This window comes from Canis lupus, chromosome 26 (assembly GCF_048164855.1).
Source record: "Canis lupus baileyi chromosome 26, mCanLup2.hap1, whole genome shotgun sequence".
NCBI classification, from domain to species: Eukaryota; Metazoa; Chordata; class Mammalia; order Carnivora; family Canidae; genus Canis; species Canis lupus.
In genome coordinates, this window is record NC_132863.1 from 32429780 (window position 1) to 32447859 (window position 18080).

Consider the following 18080-nt stretch of genomic DNA (forward strand, 5'->3'; position numbering starts at 1 on the left):
GACTTAGTAGCAGATGATGTTGGTGCCCTACCCATGCACTAATGCTTACTACAAAACACCTATTAATCTACCTGAAGGCTATGAATGCAAACTTAAGTCTCCACTTGTTTTCCAGGGAAAACAAGATGTTTCAGAGATTTAATGCCCCTAAAATATCCTTCAAGCAATGAAAGACAGGAAGTTAATGGACAAGTATCCTCATCTCCTCACCACTTGACTGGGTTAAACCTGAAACATTCTATTAAAGTATTCTATTAATACTTTTCAAACCACCTCCAATAAAAGTGACTATTATTGTTGTGGTGGTAGTTGTTATTTTCAACCCATTGTGGATAATTATCATAATAAAATACAAAACAAAAAATAGGGAAGTAAAATTTAAAAGGCAAAATTTAAAAACAGAAAAATGCAAACTCCTCCTTTTAAAATAGTTAATCTCTATGTCTATAATTATGTTGTCATGGATCTGGAGGAGCTTATAAGTCACTGCTGGTCCCTGGATCACACTTGGGATGGCATGATTCCAAAACCTCATTACTCACAAGGTAATTTTCTTGGTAACACACCAATATTGGCTTCCTTCCCTTCTCTTCCACTCTTCATTACCAGTGTGTCCTGGACCACTTCCTAAATCAACTACGTGCACTTGAATCATTATCTCAAGGTCAGATAAACCCAAACAAAAATAAACTCTATCAATAGAATCTTATAAAGAACTACTTTCTGGGGATCCCTGGGTGGCTCAGCAGTTTGGCACCTGCCTTTGGCCCAGGGCGCGATCCTGGAGTCCCAGGATCGAGTCCCGCGTCAGGCTCCTGGCATGGAGCCTGCTTCTCCCTCTGCCTGTGTCTCTGCCTCTCTCTCTCCCTCTCTCTTTCTCTCTCTCTCTCTCTGTGTCTCTCATGAATAAATAAATAAAATCTTTAAAAAAATTACTTTCTGATGGTCTGCACAAAAATATTTTCAAGAATATGTGGATATACTTAAGACTATTGGACTGTGCACTTGAAAATGGTTAAGATGATGGGGTGCCGGGGTGGTTCAGTCAGTTAAGCATCTGCCTTCAACTCAGGTCATGATCCTAGGGTCCTGGGGTCGAGCCCCACATCAAGCTCCCTGCTCAGCGAGGAGCCTGCCTCTCCCTCTCCCTCTGCTGCTCCCCTTGTTTGTGTTCTCCTTGCTATCTCTGTCTCTCCCTCTCTCAAATAAAAAAAAATAAAATGTTTTAAAAAATGAAAGAAAAGAACTACTTTCTCTTAGATCATAGGAATATTTTCTTAAATTATCTTCAAATAATTTTAAAGTTCTGACTTCTGTAAAATGTCTTCAACTCATTTGTAATTGAGTCTTCATGTATAGTGTGAGGCAGGGATCCAATTTCAATTCTTCTCCTTATTCTACCACCACTTAACAACAAAGAAAAATTTATTTACTCAACTCATCTGCTATGCTACCTTTGCCTTCCATCACATTTCCACATATATATGGATCTATTTCTAAGTTCTGTTTTGTTCACTTGCTCTACTAGACTATCCCCCTATCAATATCACATCTTCCTAAGAAATAAAGATTCATGACTCTTGATATCTGGTAGAACGCGGCCTGCAACTTTGTACTTCGTGCTCAGGACTGTCTTAGTTATTCTTGCCTTTTCTCTGGCATATACATTTTAGGATGACTTTGAACCTTTTTGAAAAATATCTTGTTTCTGTATTGGATTTGCATGAATTATAGATCAAATGGGATTAATTTATGTCTTTCTCTATCATGTCTTGATAATATTGGGTTTTCTCACTCATAAACATGGCATATCTCTCATTTAGGTCTGTTTTAATCTCTTTCCATTCTTTATACTCTTACATATACTCTACATCTTGAAATCTTACATGAGGTTCATTCCTAACTACCCTATATTTTTATTGCTGCTGAAAATAGTATCTTTAAAAACATACCACATACTTATTCGGTGATTAGAAATGCAATTGACTTTTAAATGTCAACTTTTGTCAAACATGTTACATTCTCTTCTTAATTCTAATAATTTGTCTTCAAATTTCTTTGGGTTATCTATGTAAATAGGCATAGCATCACAGTTGATAATAGTTTTGTTCTTTTCCAATCTTTTAACTCTATTTAATCTTCCTGTCTTCAACCAGAGCCATCAATATGATATTTAGTGGAGATAATGGTAAGTATCTGTCTGCTTCCAATGTTAAAGAAAATGATTATATTATTTAATCCTCTACTATGGTGTTTTCTTAGTTTCCCTTTATCAGGATAAAAAGGTCCTTTTTATTCCTGGTATATAAGGATATTTTCTTCTTAAACCATGCTGAGCTTTAACTGATGCTTTTCTCTATTATAGCAATGATACATTTTTGTCCCTCTCTCAGTTAATGTAGTGAATTACATTAATGGGTCTACTAATGTTGAATCAGTATTGATTTTCTAAAATAAACTAATATTTTCCTAGTTGTATACAGCAGTGGATCGCTTGCTAGTATTTTGTTTGGGGTATATGCACTTAATTTTTCTTTTTCTTATAATAAGCTCATCTGGTTTTGATATCAAGGTTACACTAGTGTCAGAAAATGAAACTTCTTTTTGGTCTTTGAAAGTGTATATGTAAGATTGGAGATACCACTGCCTCGAGTGTCTGATTGTACCTGTAAGGCTATTCAGAACTGCTGTTTTCTTTGCCGGAAAGGTCTATTAAACTACTGATTCTATTTCTCCATTCTCTGTGAAATCATATAAGTTTTGTGTGTGTATGTGTGTGTGTGTGTTTAATCAAGTTTTGAAGTTTATATCTTGCCAATAATTTTTCCATATCCCATAAATGGTAAAATTTGTCAGTACAAAAGGGTACTTAGTATCCTCATTTTATCCTTTTACTGGTAAGCATTACACCAGTGTGTAAAACAAATATACATCTCATTAACTAATGAATAATCAATTTATGCCCTTAAAAGGTAACCCTAGCTTCATAATAATAATGAATCTTGCTTTTCATTATAATTTTTATTTCCTAAACATACATCCATCCCTAAGCACTATTTGGGTTTATTATTAAACAAAAATAATAATACAGTAAACAGTGCTAACCTCTTTTACAAAGTTCAGCCGGGGAGAACTAACCTCTTTACATTATTAACTTTCATTCCATGTACATGTTCTACCCCAGCATTTATTTATATATTCTGGTAAGAATGTGGATTAGTATTTTATTCTGTTTTTAAATCTTGCTTCTTACTATAATTCTCAGGGGACATCTGCTTTGCATTATCAGATTAGCCCCCTTTAATAAGAATGAAAGTATGTTTTCATCTGCTCAATACAGCCTACAAAAGGTGGAACAAGACAGTTTAGTTTGGTGGGTCAAGATGTGTGCTGCGAGTGATTATAGGAGTCCCTGTTTCAAATATTTCTAACCGAGAAGGAAAGGGAAGAATTTAGATACACTCAACTATTACTTGGCCAGGTAAGAGGTCTATGTGATTGAGGATGGAATGGAGAAGGTTTGAGAAGGAAAATAACCAGGGGGCAGGAAGCTTCTTGTCAGGGAGAGAACTGCTTGATATCTCTAAGGGTAGCCGTAAGTCACCTGGAACACTGCCCCTATTTTTAACTGGAGCATCTCTACCCAAAGCTAGCCTCTCATGAAATCCCTCCTTTCCTTGTTTACCTATGCATACTTACAGGAGCTCTCATTCTCTGCACTGTGGGATGGCATATAAAGATGCCATCTCCTGCTCTCCGATCCCTCACTCCATCTGCCCACTCTATAAGCTCACCCCTGACTTCAGCCCTGGCCAGTCAGAGTCAGAGGATATTAATGAAGTTGGGTTTGGAAGTCTTTCCTCTTGGGTTTCCAGGGTGAGGAAGGGGTGAGTCACAGCTCAGTCATCTTTTCGCTACGTGCGTTCCTCTTCCTCAACACTGTATTGTATTCCTTCCTTCTGGATTGTGGGTAGCATCATCTTGTAGTTCCCAGGGCAGGTTTACAGGTGTTCTTCTTTTATTTCTTTGGGGAGGTAGTTTAAGAATTTGATCAACACCTCAAATGGAAACTCTCATTTTTGTCCTGCAGATCGAAGAGGCAGCACTGCATGACGACCAAGATCATAGGCTGAGCCAGATCGCCTGGGTTTGTGTCCTGTTTTTGCCATTTCTTGCTGTATAACCTGGAGCGAGTTGCGTAATCTCTTTGTGGCTCAGTTTCCTTTAAAGTGGGGATAAAACAGTACCTACTTCATAGGTGTGTGATTCAATATATCGGCCCATGTGAAGTGCTGAGCAAAGCGTATGGCACACAGGTAGTGTTACTCTGGGTTTGCTCCTCCCTCTGGTCCCATCACATTCTCTGAGAACTGCTCTAGTGTAGCCTGGAGATCACCAATTTGCTTTTCTGCAGAATCAGGATTATTATTATTTTCCTTGGTGTTCTTGCCTCTATTCTTTGTGAATGGTGTTATAGTGCTCATCATAAAAGCCATATCTTCCCATAGCTTACTGAGTATATTAAATAGCTTTCTACAAGTACCTTCTGATTTCTACAGCAAATAATTTTAAAATCTATTTTGTCTTTGAGGACTCAAGATTCATTCATTCAATAACTTATTTACTACAAGCCTATTCTCTACCTGGCACTGTCCTGGGTGCTTAAAAATATGTAGTAAACAAAACAGAAAAAAGTGGCCTCCTCTGTGTGCATTCTAGTGAGAGAAGACAGATACTAAAATGTATGTTGAAACACACAGTACATCAAATGATAAATGCTAATGAGAGACATTTAGCAGAGAAGAGGGACAGTGTGGTGTCGGAGGCTTCCAGTTGTTTAGAGAAAGGTTGAGGAAGATTTCCTGAGAAATGACATTGACTTGAAACAGGTGAAGGAATCAGCCCTGTTTATTTGGAGGGAAGATCATTCTAGCCAGCAGAAATGGCACCCACAAAAGTGTTGAGGGAGGGACATAGCTGGCATATCTGAGGAGAACAGTGACTGGATTTGTATAGCAAGGCAGACACAGAAGCAGATGAGGTGAGGGACTGAGTCAGAAGTAGTTGTGGCCACTTGGGGCCAGTGAGCTCCTGTAAGGACTAGGGTTTTTCAACTCAGTGACATGAGAAACCATTGGAAGGTCCTGAGCAGAAGGGTGATATGATTTGCTTCATGGCTTAACAAGATCATTCTGGCTGCTGTGCTGAGAAAAAGAATGTAGGGACAAGAGCTGAGGCTGAATAATCCTTTAAGAAAGTACTGCCATATCAGAAAGGGAGACAGAACGTAAAGACTGCTAACTCTGGGAAACGAACTAGGGGTGGTAGAAGGGGAGGAGGGCGGGGGATGGGAGTGAATGGGTGACGGGCACTGGGGGTTATTCTGTATGTTAGTAAATTGAACACTAATAAAAAATAAATGAAAAAAAATGAAAAAAAAAAAAAAAAAAAGAAAGTACTGCCGTAATCCAGGCTGGGCCTCACAGGGACTTGGACCAAAGAGCAAGGAGTAGAGGCTGTAAGTAATGGTTGAGGTCACACTATGTACTGAAGGTAAGCCAAGAGAACATGCCAATGGATAGAATGTGGGAAGTGGGCAGGGCTGCTGCTTCACCCAAAGCAAAAGGGTGCCAACCACAGAGAATCTAGGCTGAAAGGTATTCAGGGCCTTGGGTGTGATAAAAGTTTATCAAGGTTTCTGACTCAAGCCACTAATAAAAGGCAGCTGGCATTAACCAGAGATGGAGAAGACTGTGGGAAGAATGAGTTTGGTGGCAGTTGAGGGATGATCAGGAGGTTAGCTCTGGACCTGTTTAATTAACAATCCAGCTGGACAGGCTGAGCAGGCAGTTAGATAAATGACTCTGGAGGGCAGGCAGGAGGTCTAGCCCGGAGATACCAATTGGGGAAACCACTGGTATATCACTGGATTGTAAAGCCAAGATATCAGAGGAAATAATTAGGGGGAATCAGCATGGATCAAGGGTCAGCAAACTATGGCTACAGCCAACTGCAACCAGCTGCTTGTTTTATAAATAAAATCTTATTGGAACCCTGGCACACACGTTCATTTCTACAGTCAGAGTGAGATATTGGAGATGGAGGCTACAGAGGTACTATAGGTATTTCTAAAATGGCCCCTTACCCCTGACTAACAGAAATTTTGCAAAGATCCTTGCTTTGATTTCTTTCTAGTTATACTCCCTTGATTAAAGATCTGCCTGCCATGTCTGATATTGGCTGAGCCTGTACTCTTGGCAGAGAGTAAGTTGAGGCTTTACATACAGAGTTTCATGTAGAACACCTTAAAGGGATTGGTGATATTATCATCCCATTTCATAGACAGGGACACTGCAGTGCACAGTATGTGAGTAACAAGGCTGCATAACAAAGTAGTGAATGGAGCCTGAGAAAAGTCCTCATCCTTCTGACTCCAAAGTACTTTCTGAATGGTCCTTTTTTCCCCATATTCTGGTAGATGTGGGTTCAGAACAGCTGAAAAGCAGTGTCACCACCAAAGCCAGGTTATCTCAGCCTGAGACCAAGGCTCTTTTTTGCCACATTACATTAGTGCTCCACAGGTCAAGATGTCCTTCCAAGGAAGCAGTCTTACTTTCTTTTGATTCAACTGGGTCTCTTCCCCCCTCCCCCTCATTGTGAAAAGACTCCTTGGAGAAAGATTCCATTTTTGTCTTATCTTCTAATTCGGTGTTACTTTAGTCTTCTTTTTTTTTTTCTTTATAATTCTTTAATGAGTCCACATATTCCCTTCCCACAATTTCATTTCTTCTTGTATCTAACAGCAAAGAACTTTCCATCCTTCTGACAGAGTTCTACAACAAAGGTTAATTACTTTATAATTTCATTCCCTTAAAAAAAAAGCACACTAAAATTGCTAATTTTAACTGTGCTTCTTGTCAGTAGGTTCATGTAAATTCACTGTAATTAAACCAGATGTTTTCTTGTGCCTAAAAGTCAGGTGGTAATTTAAGGGAAATTTTCATTTCAACATAAAGGAGGACAGAGTGTAATCAAGGGAAGGTTTCTCCTTTCCTGTTTTCCTTTCTTCTTTCCATTTTCATATCTGGAAAGTGGGGCTGGTAGTGGTGAACTCTGCGGGCAGTTCTGGGAAGTCACTCAAGTGAAAGTGCAGAGCCCTGCAGAGTCAACAAAAGTTCCCATCCCGTTTCTCTTGTCTAGGTCTTTTTTTTTTTTTTTTTTTTTTTACCTTCCTATTCCAGGGACCATATTTGTTGGCTAGTTGGTTCATTATAAACTGACTCAGAACTAACTTAAGAAAAATCAAAATAATTTGAAAATGGTTGAAGGTCACCAGACTCTAAGTGTATCTGATGGAAACAAGATAGATTTCCCAGTCCTGTTAAAGGAAATCTTTTCTTGTTTTCTGGATAAATTTTTACATTTTAAGATGTCAAATATATCTATTTTTTTTAAAGACTTTATTTATTTATTCATGAGAGACACACACAGAGAGAGGCACAGACAGAGGAAGAAGCAGGCTCCATGCGGGGAGCCTGACGTGGGACTGGGTCCCTGGTCACTAGGATCATACCCTGGGCTGAATCACCCGGGCTGCCCACATCTATTTTTTTTTTTTTTTAAGAGAGAGTGTATGCAAGGTGTGCAGGGGTCAAGGAGAAGAGAGAATCTTAAGCAGGGGCTCAATCTCAAAATCCTGAGATCATGACCTGAGCTGAAATCAAGAGGCAGGCGCTTAGCCAACTGAGCCACCCAGGCGCCCTTCAAATATGTCTTTCTAATGGAATTTTGCAGTGCTGTATTAGTAAATGATTCACAACCAACTTCCCAAGAAAAACAAAATACCAACATGTTTGCCAATATTCATGGTGTAAAATCCCCAATGTGACAATTTTGAGCAATGAATATGGTATCACACAACTAAGAGGTGAGAGGAAAGGTTAATGATCAGCTCTACCAATCCAGTATTAGTTAGTTCTGAAAACAGCTAGCATATGTTACCCATATCCTCCTCTTCTTAAATGGTGCATACAAATAGGGCCCTGTAGGGCAGCCCCGGTGGCTCAGTGGTTTAGCGCCGCCTTCAGCCCAGGGTGTGATCCTGGAGACCAGGGATCGAGTCCCATGTCAGGCTCCCTGCATGGAGCCTGCTTCTGCCTGTCTCTCTCTCTCTCTCTGTGTCTCTCATGAATAAATAAATAAAAATCTTAAAAAAAATACAACAAATAGGGCCCTGCGGAATGGACTTTGATGTCAGATAGTCATTCACTCTCCAAATAGTTTTTTTAAAGATTTTATTTATTTATTCATGAGATACACAGAGAGAGAGAGAGAGAGAGAGAGAGGCAGAGACATAGGCAGAGGGAGAAGCAGGCTCCCTGCAAGGAACCCAATGCAGGACTCGATCTCAGACCCCGGGATCACCACCTGAACCAAAGACAGATGCTCAATTGCTGAGCCACTCAGGCATCCCCATTCACCAAATAGTTAATGAGCACCTACTATATGCTTGGCAGACAATAAACATGTGTGTATATATATGTACATATGTACTCATGCATGCACACACAGTATTTCAGGTGATGATAAGTGCCATAGAAAAAATAAAGCACAGACAGTGTTGGGGAGGTTTGGCAGGTTATAGGATGATATATTAGATGGTTGGGGGAAAGAAATTATGGGTAAGATTTAGGCATCTAATTATTGGCTCTGCCACTTGTTGCCTGGCAGCCTGGGACAGGTTCCTTGAACTGTCTGAGCCTCAGAGTTCTCTTCCACAAAACCGTATCAAAAGCAACAACACTGCAGGATTTGGTGACTCACTGAAGTAATGAAGGATATCAGCACAATGCCTAGGTCAACACAGGCATTTGAAAACCTTAATTGCATTTCTCCTTACCTTTCATAATATCTCAAGGTTACCTTTGTAAAATTCAAAAATGTACTGAAAAACGATGCTTTCAGAACTTGCTAAGACGCATGTAGCTTTTTACCCTTCCTCTAAATGACTCGGGACTGTTGCCTTGTTATTTATTGCCTTTTGTACTTTTCTTCTTACTTCTCTCTTTTTTAGATTTCATGTGCTGTATCTTGTTACTATACATGCACCTGTCCCTAGCAACATGCAGCCTCCTCCTAGCTTCCTACCACCTGAGGAACCAGATACTTAGATTTCTAGACATGCACACAAAATACAGGCACTCAGTCCTCAGACACGTCAGTCTTTCCTATAATGCAAATACTGTAAATCTGTATTATATGTCATTAATCATATTACTATCAATTGTTTTAATCTATTATGCACCTATTGTTAATTATGATCAATTATATTTTATATACTTATTATAAATTATATGGGGGCCTGAAATTCCTTATTGTAAGCTAGAAAAAAATAATACTGTTTGCTTTCTCACACTTGGTGTTAAGATGGAGGAATCTATGTTGCTAGTGAAAATGTAGAATGCTACAACTTCTGAGGAGGAGTATATGTTGACATCTAACAGAACTGCGCGTTTCTTTATCTTTTGAGCCCAGCAATCCCACCTATAGGAATTTACTATGAAAATACAACTGCGTGAATACCAAACAGCTACAGTATTACTTGTCCTAACAAGTAATGGCAACCATCTAAGTGTCCATAGGAGTCTGTCTGAATAAACCATGGCATATCCACATACTAGAGTCTCATGCAGCTATCAGAAAGAGCCAGGCAAATCTGTACAAACTGATATGGATTGATTTCCAGAGTATAGTCAGTGAACAAAGACACATGATGTGGAGTTTATCTATTGTGCTATCTTCTATATAAAGGAAGAGGAAGAGGGGTGCCTGGCTGGCTCAGTTGGTTGAGTGCCTTCATCTCAGGTTATGATCTGGGGTCCTAGGATTGAGCCTCATGTTGGGCTCCATGCTCATCGGGGAGTTTGCTTCTCCCTCTCCCTCTGCCCCTCCCCCTGATTGCACAAGCACTCTTTCTCTCTCCCTCTCTCAAAAAAACAAATAAGGGGCACCTGGGTGGCTCAGTAGTTGAGCATCTGCATTTGGCTCAGGGTATGGTCCCGGGATCAAGTCCCACATTAGGCTCCCTGTAGGGAGCCTGCTTCTCCCTCTGCCTGTGTCTCTCATGAATAAATAAATGAAATATTTAAAATAAATTAATAAATCTTAAAAAATCTTAAAAAAATAAATCTTAATAAAATATCTTTTTTTTGCAAAATGAGCTACAGGAAGAATATTACCTGAAATGAATAAAAACAGTGACCTTCTGGATGTCGACAGAAAGAACATGAGTAATGGAGATGGTGGTACTACCTCTTAGCGTACATTTTTTTACATAGTTTTGACTTTTGAACCATGTAACTGCTTTGATTTTAAAAATAAAAAGGATGGGGGAAAGACAAACCTTGAAACGGATACAAATGAACCTCACTGGGCATCAAAATGATGCTATAACTGCACAGAGAAAAGACTAAGCCTCTGAACATAGTATTTTGGCTGCTTAAGGAGAGAACGACTGAAAAGCAAATCTTTAACTTCACATGGTAGCTTTCCTGTGTTTAGGGGGATTGGTATTGTAGTTAAGAAACTATTTTATATGTATTGTAGGATGGAGCAAGTGAAAAAACACGTGGATGTTAAGAACCAGGTTCTCACAGAGGCAGGAAGGAGATCTATGTATGGAATGACAGTAAGAGGTGATCTGAATCAGTAAAACCTGGTGATTTAAAACAGATAAATTAAACCCCTCAGTTGTACCTACTTGAAGAGTCTAGAGGCTATAACACCCCATCGATCACAGCTAAGATGTATATCTTTGTGCCAAAGTACCACTCCCCACTGAAAGAGATCAGAAATCCTTAGAGAAGTGGTTGACTTCAGGTGTGGAGCAGAGATATTACAAGGGTGGTCTAGAATATTTTGTTATGGCAGAAGCAAGGAAGACTAATGAGAACGTGTCAAAAGAACCTAGGAGCCAACCCACTAGCCACAGATGAGACAATGTGAGCATCGAAGAGAATTATAAATAGTACTGGATTTTAATGCAAGGAGTCAAAAACAAATGATCTATGAGTCAACAGGGATATTAAAAATGGGGAAGGATGGGAAGAGAAAATCATTCTATAAAGGAGAATGCTAATTAATCCATGTAGAGGGAATGATAGATTTAAAATTCACCCTTTTGTAAATAAAATGATTCAGGGGAGGATTATCAAGGAGGCTAAAACCACTGGGTGAAAAAATCATGGAGGAATAGGGATTTGCCAACCTCAAAGCACCAATGCACAGAACTGCTGATTTTAAAAAGAGGAAAGGGCTGTATTGACAGCAGAGGGGCTTATCTAAGTGGCCAAATGCAGTATGTCAGGGACTCCCTGACATTATTATGTAACTCTAGATAGCATACAGTAAAAAATACACATCACCAACCCATGTGGCATTTTTGCCAAAAATGTCTCATTTTCTGGTTTTGCTACACAAAATCATGCTTAACATGATTGGAAATGTGAATGTGCTTTGCCTACCTGATTTTTTTCCAATTAATGCTAAGTCTCTTAGATGTTTTATAGTGTCATGGTTGTGTAGGAAAATGTCCTTGCCCTTAGGTAATGTATACTCTCAAAGAGTTGAGAGATCAGAATGTTGGGATTTCTGCAGTTTACTTTTAAATACTTAAAAATACTATATGCATTTTTATATGTGATGCCTCCATTTCACACATACCATACATACAGATGAGTAAGAAAATGGAACATGGTGTTTACCAGTGGTGAATCTAGGCCAAGGGTTCACAGGTCTTCTTTACACGACTCTTAATTTTTCTATAGCATGGAAACTTTCGCAATAAAATCCTGGGTTTGAGTCATCGTGTATAACACGCCTTTTAACACCTAGCACAGGGTAGGTGCTCACTAAATGGAAGCCAAATGAGACCATCATCAACACTGTCTTTGTAGTTCAAGGTCTCGTACGTTCCATTTCAGAATCATGACTGTGGTCTGGGGAAAGGCAGAGAAGGAAGCACTAAATAAGTAAGCCATGGTTTGTCTGAATCATCTATGAAAAAAGGAAAAATAAAGAACCCCAGTTAGTCTCCTTGCTGTTCCCCAACTGATGCCATGGGGCTCGTGGCCATGAGCTGCTTTCACCAGCGGTGGATGACTTTGTAGGACCTCAAAGGGACTAGGGCACCGAAATTACCCATTCTACAAATTCCCCAGAAGACAGTTTTGGAGCTCAGACAAAAGCAGCATGAATCCAGGCAGCTCAATCTGAGAGGTTGCTCTGTGGCTCCCTGAAGGGGGTTTCAGTTAATTGACTAGGGCCAGGACCCAGCCTCAGTTTGTCCTTGAGGTGGATGAGTTCCCAACAAACAGAAATGGTGCCTCTTCCCTCCTGAGGAGGAATGGAACCTGATCCTGGCCTAGGGAGGGGCCTGGGCCCTCTGGCAGTCTTCCTTCAACACAGAGGGTCCTGAGGTGGGGCCTCAGCAGAGCTGTGAGATGGAGGATGCATGTCTTGGATGTTGGTGTTTTTAATATGATAATGTCCACACGTCTCCAAAGAGTAGGAATTGATGTTTAATAAATGGTGTTTAATTAAAGTTTAATTTTAAAGCATTGCTGCTCTCAAGTTACTTTGATAAAGGCTTTGTGATTTCACCCCCCTGGTGACAGGAAGGAGAAAGGGAGAGGCTAAGGCATGGCATAAAAACGGGACTTGGGATTTGCTGTGGCACAAGTTAAGTAATCCTCATAAAGAAGCCCGAGGCACATAGAGCATCCTGGAGAAAACACCCAGAGCTGCTCCTGGACCTAACCCTATTGTTCATGTTGACTCTGGAGTTTCCATGCCGAGTTTTAATAGTGGCAGTTCCTCCTTGTCTAATAACCGATTGCCACCGAACCACCCTCCCTGCCCTGCTCTGCTTCTCAGATCAGGCACTGACCACGTCACTATTCCTTGAGTGTCTAAGTCATATCTTCTCCAACAAGCTGGAATGCGTGTCCTAGGGCAGGTTGCTGGTTTCTGTATTGCTTGGGCTATAGGATCCTTTGCCAAGACATTTTTTTTCTTCTGTGATTTAATCCAAATGTGACAGCCACATTCATTGAAAACCTACAGTCTTCTGGACATCATTCCCATTTTTTTTTGTTTTATTTTTAAGTAATCTCTATACTCAATGTGGGGCTCAAAGTTACAACCCCGAAATGAAGAGTCACATGTTCTACCAACTGAGCCAGCCAGGTGCTCTCATTCCAATGTCTATATATCATTCCTTTCAGTGACCATACCAACCTATCAGATGGCCACTATTTGTATCTGCATTTGACAGGCAAGGACACCGAGGCACAGAGAGGGAGCGTGGCTTGTCCCACGTGTGTGGCTCTAGAGCTCACCTTCCATAGCAGCACATCCTTTACCTGCCGGAGGATGAGCTGTGCATCTCTGAAACAGCAGAGCCATCCAGGAAAAGGCCCAGCACCTTCACCTGGAACCAAACCCAAGGCCACAGATCCTGAGCTGCAGAAGGATGCCCCGGTCAGATGCCCACTCCTCTATTGGAGGTTGGATGCGAATGGGTTCACAGGAAGCAATGCACTTAGGTCACCTGATGAGGCTGATCCAGGGGTGAATCAGGCCTACAGTCACTGTTAGGCAGGAAGGTGGGGGGCCAAGGTGACAGAGGCTGGGTCACTACTGCAGTTACTATCTAGAGAAGCAGTCCCCAAGGGTTGCAAAGAGTTGCCGTGACAATGAATTTAAAGGGGGAGGAGGGTCACGAAGGGTTTACCATGTAGGTGGGTTGTGTAAAACTTCCAGTTATAAGATGGGATTTGGGGAAAGGAGAATAGGGGGACAGGATGAGCAGAGGCTGGCACACTTTCTTCTTTCTCTTCGGGGGACTTCGCAGATGAGGATGTCTATCTGGATCCCAGCAGGGGCCATTACTCAGGGTCCTTGAACTTGCTTATGTGAAGCAAGAGTGGTAGGGGGGATTGCCATGGAAGAGGTTCTGCCTTGAGGTTCTAAGCCCCCATCTTTGCCTCATGTGGCTGACAATGACAGTGCTCTGTCCATCCCTGTACACCATCTTTGCCCCCCTCGACCTTTTGTCTGCATGTGGCAGACAGCAAGCACTTCCTGAGAATTTCCTCCCGACCCTCCTTCTGCATCCCAGGCCTAGCCCTAGGGCAGCTCCCTTCTTCCCCGCTTGGGAGCAAGAGTGATGCAAGACCCATCCTGTGGACTTCTCCTGCAGACCAGGTCACAGCCCCCTCTGCTGGACAAGGCCTGAGGTTGCACCTTACCCTCCCGTTCCCTATCCTGTCTCACTTCTCTTCCGGACTCCCCAGGGAAAACTTCCTTACTCCATCACCTGTACCCAAATCTATACCTCACAGTCTGTTTCCAAAGAACTAACTAAAGATGCTGGAAGGAAAACTGAAATATGGTGTTGAGAAGTGTTTTTTAGCTAAGTCCTAGAACCAGCAAGTTCTGTCCTCCCATAAATAAGACAGCTGTTGTGGTGGAATCACATGCAAAATGCAGTGGGAGCGTAGGAGGGAACATTCACATCAGCTTGGAGCCATCAGGGAAAGCTTCCTGGAGGAAGTAGCATGCAAGCTAAGACCTGAAGATGAATACAGCTTGTCTCACAGATATGGAGGGAGGGGCCATGACAGTAGGAGAAATGGCATGGGCAAGGACAGAGGGCGGGAAAAGTGATGTGGTTCTGTAGTTCAGGAGTCTCAAGGTAAGAGGCATGTTGGGAGGTAAACTGCACGAAGCTGACTCATCAGAACCTTGTAGGGGTGGAGGGGCCTGGGTGGGGTAGGGAGGAGAAATGGAGGATCACTTCAGGTCTTTATTTTGACTCACTGGACACAGTTCACTGACATGAGGAACACGGAGTGAGAAGTCAGTAGAGAAGTGGAGACTGGTTCATTTTTGGATACTTTGCATTTCAGCTGCTTGTAAGACATACAGGTGTGGATTTGGTTCTGGGTCATCCAGTGAGTGTGCTACATAATTTACACGTGCTTTTTTTTTTTTTTTTAAATTTAACTCCTACAGAATCCAGAGTGGTCTGACTCCCAGATTCAATGCGCTTAAACAGTATGATACACAATGCCTCCTCCAGAAGCATCAGTGTGGTTAAACACCAGAAATAGAAGGTCTTATAAAGTGAGAAGAAGGATGGGGTTGTGGAAGGATCAAATCTAAATGCGTGTCTGTGTCTAGGGGACAGCCCCCCTGGAGTTGTGTGATGCCCTTCGTTAAAGACCTTGGCGAAGAGGTCGCTACAGAGGAGGAAATTAAAGATGCAGGAAAATAGAAAACCTCATCACTGTCGGGGTTAGCCCGGTGACAGGTTCAGCATCGTCTATTCCCAAGTGAGCACACCCCCCTGCCCCCTGGCCACTCACCGTCCTCCTCTGTTTGCACCACCAGCTCCTCACTCTCCATCCGGCCCTCAGGGTTGGACAGCAGCAGCCGCAGCCGGATGGTCATGAAGGGGCGCAGGCCACGCAGGGTATAGTGGGAAGAGGTCTGGATGACCTCTTCAGCCTCATACTGCTGCTGGTTGAACACGTACTGGTACTGCACTGTCAGGTTGTAGCTGTGGCAGCGGGTCACGGCATAGCCAAAGGGCTCCCACTGCAGGGTCAGCTGCCGGGCGCGGATGTCCACGATCTCCACATTCTGCGGGCCATGCACAGGGTCTGCAAGACACACACGCACACGATACATAAAGGCTTGGAGGACTGTTAGGCAGCAGGGCTGGGTGTCCTGCTGAAACAGGAGGGACCAGCCCCCAAACTTATCTTGGCCCCTTAGCCATAGCCTTCATGATTTTTGCCACATAGAGTACAATTTAATTGACATTTTTTCTGTAAATCAAACTTTTTTTCTTACTTATGCACATGCATTAAAAAGAAAACATAATTATATAAAGGGAAAACCTGAATCACTTGCCATACATAAATGTTAACCATTAAAAGAAGTGCAAAGTTGTTCAATTCGTAAAGGTTCATCGGGGCACCCCTGAAAACTGCCCTGGGAACCAACAAAAGCACATACAACATCCCACGGTTGGACTAATTTAGACTTGCCTTACGTGCAATCCTGCCACATTCTCTCCCTTTGGGAAATCGGCCCCCTCTCCCTCATTAACCACACTGAGGTGTGCAGGCTGGAAATCCAGCCATGTGTTCAGTACACAGCGTTTAATACCTCATCTACATGGTCACCGGCACTGCTGACTACTCCTTACAATTCCCCTCCTTCCACTGACAACACGACCAATCATTTCCCAGCCTCCAATGACAGCCCTTGACATTCTTTCTCTGCTCTCACTTTTTTCCAAACACACCCCTTCCAGGACATGGTCCTAAAACCGGATATGGGGGCACCTGGGTGGCTCACTTGGTGAAGCATTCAACTCTTGATTTTGGCTCAGGTCATGATCTTAGGGTCGTGACATCGAGCCCTGTGTTGGGCTCCACACTCAGAATGGTGTCTGCTTGGATTGTTGCTCTCCCTCTGCCTCCCCCTTCCTGCCTCTCACTCAATAAATAAATAATTGAAAAGTAGATGTGGTCATGTCTTCACACTCTGTTGCTATGTCCCATGTCATCCTTCCCCATCCAGACCCCCATATATAACTTTGGCTGTCTTATTTTATTGCAAATATTCTGTTTATACATCATATAAAATAGGTGCTTTAGTACAAAACACATTATAACAAATGAAACATTTCAAAAAAAAAAATCCCCACATGTGAAGTCATTCTATAAAGCTTAGGCATTTCTTATAATAGAAGCATAACTTCTTTTGTGATCAGCATCCCCATAAGTTCTTGTGTTAACTATCTTAGCTGCAAGTAGTTAAGCAGAGGCTAGAGATTAAATCAGTATTTTCTTTCCATATTACCTAAACAGCTTTATCAAGTTCTGTAATTTCTCTCGGTCCATCTTTTATTTCATTTATAAAATGAGGGTAATAATAGTACTAACCTCACTGGTGGGTAGTAGGGGGCTAAATGAAATGTTGTTTGCAGAGCTCTTAGAATTATACCTGGGATTTAATAAGCACTCAATATATGGTGGTTTTTCTTTTGTAGCGGTAAGAATAGTGATGCAAATAATAAGGCTTTGTATGTTGTCTCTACTCTGAAAGTATTTTAAGTGCCAGTGCTGTATAGTATCCCTAAGCAAATGATGGATTCTATTACCCTAAGAGCATATAGGGGTATTAGTATTTTGTCCTCTAAAAGCATTCAGGGGTGAGGCTGCCCCTATGCCAATGCAACAGTAAGAAAGTGGGCAGGACTCCGTACAAGCTACGTTCCCTGATCTGTCCCTATGGGGAAAATGTCCTGTGACTCGTGACAGAGCCTTGCCAAGGAACACACTTCAGAACAGTGTTCTTTAGAGGAGGATGCCCAGAAATGTCAGGGCGCCTGGCAAACCAGCCCAGGCCTGCTCACGAGCTGCTGGGGACAGTGAGCAGCCTGGCTCTGGATTGACTGAGGAGTTCACGGTCACTTGTACAGCCCAATTATTCATGTTCACAGGTCCTTTGTGTAAAAGACAGCCAGCGTTCCAAAAGCAAATGGGTGACTTTGAGAATGTGACATTGAACAAGCTGTTGCTGAAGGTCCATTGTGCTGAGCCCACACAGAATAGAAGGTGAAAAGTGTGGTCCCCATAGTAGTGGGGGTATGATCTGGTGTGGTCGATTAGTTTAACAACTCCTGATGGCATGAGGACAAATGTACAAAAGCACAGGATGAGCAAGAAGCTGCTTGCCTGGGAAGTCTGAGTGTTCCCACCAGTTTCGCCCGGCTGGAGCCTTTCTGCAGGTCCCAATGCCAGAACTCTCCTGGCAGGGAGGCCACTTATCCCTGCTCAGGACCTCAGGACACTCCTCCTCTGGCTGTGCCTTCAAAAGAGACGGCACACCCCAAGAAGATCATCACCCTTAGGGCTTTCTCACCTCATCTCCTTAGAGAGTGAGGATGGCAACATATAAGACCTTTTAAATCCAAGAGTCGTCCAGTTTATTAAACATCCTAA

General features: G+C 42.1%; 1 protein-coding gene across 13 annotated transcripts in view; it reads right to left on the reverse strand.

Moving 5' to 3' along the window:
• The window catches only part of PTPRT (protein tyrosine phosphatase receptor type T), a 1036563-nt gene that overhangs the window by 387212 nt on the left and 631271 nt on the right, over window positions 1-18080 (reverse strand). For all 13 annotated transcript variants that reach the window (XM_072801053.1, XM_072801054.1, XM_072801051.1 and 10 more), the window contains exon 8: window positions 15429-15725. In XM_072801053.1, coding sequence (XP_072657154.1) covers window positions 15429-15725 — 297 coding nt within the window. The remainder of the gene's footprint in view (window positions 1-15428; window positions 15726-18080) is intronic.